The 6,000-nt window shown below is 31.3% G+C and overlaps 1 protein-coding gene across 6 annotated transcripts in view; it reads left to right on the forward strand.

Annotated features, from left to right (window-relative positions):
- The window catches only part of CNOT2 (CCR4-NOT transcription complex subunit 2), a 110,753-nt gene extending 105,612 nt beyond the window's left edge, over window positions 1-5,141 (forward strand). For all 6 annotated transcript variants that reach the window (XM_067697327.1, XM_067697331.1, XM_067697326.1 and 3 more), the window contains one exon: window positions 3,998-5,141. In XM_067697327.1, coding sequence (XP_067553428.1) covers window positions 3,998-4,084 — 87 coding nt within the window. In that variant the 3' untranslated portion in view covers window positions 4,085-5,141. The remainder of the gene's footprint in view (window positions 1-3,997) is intronic.
- Window positions 5,142-6,000: the final 859 nt, after the last annotated feature.

Raw genomic sequence — 6,000 nt, forward strand, 5'->3', positions numbered from 1 at the left:
AATTTTCTCTATTCAGTTGAAGCTTTTTGCTCAATATCATCATAAATTATTCCAAACATATGTACAAAAAGAAATAGGTATTTGCAATAATAGATAGATGTGTAATTTTAGTTGAATTTTAGTTTGGTATCTGTGAAGAAATCAACTTAAGTGAAAAAAATCAATTTCCCAGAACTAAGTTCTCCCCATAAAATTAATATTCAGAAACAACTTGAACATTAATAAGGCCCCTAATTTCCCACAAAAGCAATTCCTCAGTCAGGTAAATGTCATGTTAAAGAAAATTATTTGTGTGTGTGTGTGTGTGCATAAAGTAATAATTTTACCTAATTTTATCTGATCTCTCCTATGTACAGTTGAGCTTTTGTCTTAACTTTTACCTTTAAAATTTTTAGCTGTGAAGTTGGAAAATAAAATTTGAGAAATATTATTATTAAACTATTTTTGAAAAATCTTAAGGTAATTTACTGGCCACTTGTGCTGATACTCTTCAACAAAATTATCTTCATAGTGATGAAAGCAAACATTTCATAGTGATGAAAGCAAGCAGAAATATTGGTTTCTATCAAGTATTAATATGCAGCTCACTTCTTTTGATTATATTTAAAGAATTCATGGACTTAAAACTTTTAAGTTGTGTTATATTCACAGAATAAACTTTTCACAAAGGCTTCTGAGTTTTTGTTTGTTTTGTTTTTTAAGGATGTTTTCAGTGTTTTTCCAGAAATTGGATTAGGAATTAAGAAATTTAGTTCCATAGTATATTTATTAACAGACTTCATCAAACTACAGAAAATCCATTGACGTGCCATGTCCCAAGTCAAAGTCCCCATCTGTAAAGTGGTTGTGGTTTATTATTCACAGGTAAAGAACATGCATTTAATAGCTTCAACTCATAAGAAGCCTTCAGTATGAATTAGTATTATAAGTAATAACTTGATGTTATCATGGTATCATTGAAAAGTATTGAACTGATCTAGACCATAATCAGGTCTTTAATCTCACTTCTATGAGGTTCTTTCTTTCACTTTTGCAAATAACTTAATATTTTCAGAGAATTGAAGAAGTGTAATTTTAAGTAAGGGATTAGATTATTTAAATCAGAAGTATTCCTTATCCCCTAAAAATTCTGTGAGTTCTAGGATTCAGCCCATTATTTATATAAAGAATTTCCTGTATGTACATAAAAATTTTGACACTGTATTTGCTTATTCTCTTTTAGATAATCTTGATTTGTCAGCAGACTATGTGGTCTATCCTATATGTAATTTAGCTAGAATAATTCACTGTCCCATTAATTTAAAAATTTGTTATATATAGTCTCAATGAGTAAGATTTTTAAAATAATTTTATCCACAGAGAATTTTTAGGTGATGGAAGGCCCCCCCCCCATTATCAATAGCTTTCTCAAACTAAAGACTTAAAAGTTTCAGAACTCTTTCAGTCTGACTTCACCTTGTGGGTCCAACACTGAATAGGATTTTTAATGCTTAGGATTCTTTATCATATCATAACCTGCTCTAAATGTGATTTTTTTATACCTAGAACTCTTTCTAGCCTTTAAACGATTAAACTGTAATCTAAAAATCTTTTCTCCATTAAAGCAAATATATACATAGAACTTCTAATACCTGATCTTGGAATATTTAAAAAATTTAAGTGTTCTGTTCCTAAAACAAATGAAGAAAACTTGGGTTCATTGATTCATCAGCCATTAATTACACATCCTCTGAGAGCCTGGAAGCTCAGTAGTATTCTCAGTAGTAGGTAGTGATAAACAAAACAGACACACTTCTTGCCCCTACAGATTTTACAAAGGTGTGTGTGTGTGGTATGTGTTGTGTGTGTACATATAACATAAACATGTAAAAAAGATACTATCAGTTAATCAGTTAGGGAACAAAGAGATTGTAAGCTTTATGTCTTTTAAGAAGACATAGAAGAGAAAAAAATGATTTAAAAAAATGGGAGACAAAATTTGATTCTGAATCTGATATATAAGGTCTGAGATTTTCTTAATTATAATATTAAAATATTTATGCTCCCTAGGTTTAAACTGATCTTTTTTTTTTTTTTTTTAATATGTAGCGGGGGGAAATGTGTGCATTGATGAAGTTACTCTAGTTTAAATTCTGATTATACAGTGTAGTTTACCAGTGCACAATGATGAGGATAAAACAATTGAAGAAAATTTTAATTTATATAAATATAACTTAGTGGAGTATATGATTTGTCAGTTACAAATAGACTTTTTACCCAATAACTACACATACTTTAGAACTAAAATTAGCCAATTTTAATAAAAGAATGCTACAACAAGAAGATACTTCCTCCACTAATATAGATATTTATCTTCAGCCAGGCAATAAAATTCTTTCAAAGCCTGGACAGAGTAGGGAGAGAGGGAGAGGTGCCTGCACAATGCATTAAGAAGGCTGTGGTGATTGTGATGGTGATTCTGGTGTTTGCTAGTTTTTACTGATAAGCAAAGAAGCTCTGTGCCTTAGTTAACTCTGAAGTGAACTTTTTAAAAGTCATCACAGGGTGCCTTCTTTATCAACATTTGTCAGTGGACTGAATTTTTTCAACATTATTTATGGATAGGGGTGTAATTAAGTAGTTTTGGTTTTGGATCTTGGGCTAAAAATATTAAAAATAATGTGTTATACTAGAAAAATCATGTGCTTTGGTGTACTACAGATCTGGATCCTAATCCTAGATCTGCCATTTATTGTATGACTTGGGCAAGTTACTTGTGAGCCTCATTTTCCTCCAGTGCAAATATGAAGATAACGATATCTACTTTACAGACTTACAAAGATGAGAATAAACTTAGCTTTGTCTCTAGTTTTGACATATATTAGGCTTCTGATAAATTATACCTGCTATTTCTGTAATTGTTATTGTAATAACCTTAAATTCTAAATACTTGGTTTTATATCTCAAAATTTAATCATGACCTAAGTTTTCATTTTAATTTAATAATGAAATTTTCACTTAATTTAATAATGGAAACATCTGCTGTGGGATTAATTTGAAATAAGACAGATAAGGTGAAATATGTTAAGCCATGGTACTAACATTACTTGTTGGCTTTCTTTAGTACATAATACATATTATGGTTCATAGTGTTTTAAATGGGATTAACTGAGATAGTTTGTGCTACTTGAATTCAGGTTGTAGAATTAATAATTTTCGAACCTCTAGGTTTTGGATTTAAAAAGGTATGTTTTTGGTTTGCTTTTTTTTAATGTACAAAGTCATATTCTGTACCTCTTGATCTTGGAGTATCATGAAGAATTTGCTTCACCATTCTTAAATTTTAAAATTCATGTAGTGTTTTGAAAGTTTAATTAAAATGAGCTATATAGTTCATCTTCAGATGTGCCTACAGCAAAACCACTGTCTAGTTTGGGGTGGCAGTTACATCTTTTCAGGGTTTTTGGGTTTGTGAAATGGGAAGTCTGGAGATGTGTGAGTTTTAAGTTCATTGTTTTCCCGAGATAGCAAGTTTAGAGTAACTTTATTTGCTTTTTTTTTAAAAAAAACATGTGATAAGACAAATTGGAAAAGCCTTTATTTCTAAACTTTTTTCATGGAAAAAAAAATAAAGTTTTAAGTTTTATACTTCATTGAAGGTAGCTTTACTTTAAATATCCTATAATTTTCAATGCTTTTTATTAGTGATATAGTAATTGCTCCCTTCAGACTTTTATTTTTGAGCAAAAAAAATGCATAGAATTTGTGTCATAAAGTAAATGTTCATGACTAGTCTCTGGCTTTTATGCAGAAAGTCTACATTTTTGTACTTATCAGATAGAAACTACAGCATATTATTTTTCTTCAAGCTATATTTTACTTAGCGGGAAAAAGTTAATATCTCTGTTCGTTCTCATACCTGTAGTTATTTTATTTGTTCATATAGTAAATATATTTTGACAAAAATGTGAGATCAAATGAAAGGAAATCATCTAAATTTTTAAATTTGGTTTTATAGGAGTTCCATCTGGAATATGACAAATTAGAAGAACGGCCTCACCTGCCATCCACCTTCAACTACAACCCTGCTCAGCAAGCCTTCTAAAAAAAGACTTCCCTTTTCTTGGGGTATGGCTGTCTCAGCACAATACTCAACATAACTGCAGAACTGATGTGGCTCAGGCACCCTGGTTTTAATTCCTTGAGGATCTGGCAATTGGCTTACGCAAAGGGTCACCATTTGAGGTCCTGCCTTACTAATTATGTGCTGCCCAACAACTAAATTTGTAATTTGTTTTTCTCTAGTTCGAGCAGGGTCTGAATTTTTTCATTTATTTTCTTTTTTGCCAGCAGACAGACTTGGGTCTGTAAAGACAAGCAAGTACACTGAAAGAAGTTTACCATTTAGTTTCTAAAATGTAAAAAAGAAAACCCACAAAAGACTCAACAGAATTAGACCACAAAATTTGCATTGTTCATTGTAGCACTATTGGTAATAAAATAACAAATGTTTGTGCATTTTTATGTGAAGATCCTTCTCGTATTTCATTTGGAAAGATGAGCAAGGTCTGCTTCCTTCATTTTACTTCCCCTTCTGTTTTTGAAAGGCAGTTTCGCCAAGCTTAACGCAAGAATATATGACTGTTTAGAAGAAAGATATTGCCACAATCTCTGGATGGTTTCCAGGGTTGTGTTATTACTGAGCTTCATCTTTCCAGAATGAGCAAAACACTGTCCAGTCTTTGTTACGATTTTGTAATAAATGTGTACATTTTTTTTAAATTTTTGGACATCACATGAATAAAGGTATGTATGTACGAATGTGTATATATTATATATATGACATCTATTTTGGAAAATGTTTGCCCTGCTGTACCTCATTTTTAGGAGGTGTGCATGGATGCAATATATGAAAATGGGACATTCTGGAACTGCTGGTCAGGGGACTTTGTCGCCCTGTGCACTAAAGGGCCAGATTTTCAGCAGCCAAGGACATCCATACCCAAGTGAATGTGATGGGACTTAAAGAAGTGAACTGAGACAATTCACTCTGGCTGTTTGAACAGCAGCGTTTCATAGGAAGAGAAAAAAAGATCAATCTTGTATTTTCTGACCACATAAAGGCTTCTTCTCTTTGTAATAAAGTAGAAAAGCTCTCCTCACTGCAGTGTTGACTTTGATTTGAAATTGTGAAATTATTTCTTCAACAGGAAAAACAGGAAAAACAACCTAAAGTTTTACAACTGAACGGTGTGACTAAACAATTTAAAACATAGTCTTTTTTTTCCAGCTTTTGACAGCTTATTTAATGGAACCATATACCGTGTCACTTGTAGGTTAAAAATGTAGACATTCTTAGTATTAACCAAGTTCAGAACAGAGAAAACTATTTTTTAAATGAATAATGGCAGCACTAGAAATAAAACTTCCTGAACACTCTTGAGACCCAATCAAAATACTCTGCTTTTGTGAGAAGTGTATAAGATATTTCTTGTTAGACCTTTGAGATATATCTTAAAGAAGTAATGTGCAAATTAAGGTAAGCCAAAGAGGAGGAGTGGGGTAGACTTCCCCTTCAATTTGATCGCCTGGTTATTTCACATGCAAGTTGATGGATTCTTTTCCATCTACAGATACTATATTTAAAAATGTTTGAAGGCTGAAGCTATGAAAGCAGAACTAGAGATAGAAGTTAAAAAAAAAGTGTTGATTCTTTAAATTTTCATTTTTAACGTATTTTTCTATGAAGAATGGAAGTTTGTTGACATGTACCAAATCATGTTTGAAAATGAAACATTTATGACCTTGCTGTATTTGCATATCAGGAATATAAAATGACTTAAGATTTACCTTTTTCTATATATTTTGAGATATGAGAAACTGACATAAAAATATCAGGATTTTTTAATCTTTAGATTTAAACAAAGCATCTCTTCTGTAGGAAAATGGAACTTATGTATTCTAGTTTAACTTTTGTGCAAAAAAACTTCACAGAACACATATGTAATTTGACATCTGTTA

The sequence above is a fragment of the Pseudorca crassidens genome, chromosome 11 (genome assembly GCF_039906515.1).
Source record: "Pseudorca crassidens isolate mPseCra1 chromosome 11, mPseCra1.hap1, whole genome shotgun sequence".
NCBI lineage: Eukaryota > Metazoa > Chordata > Mammalia > Artiodactyla > Delphinidae > Pseudorca > Pseudorca crassidens.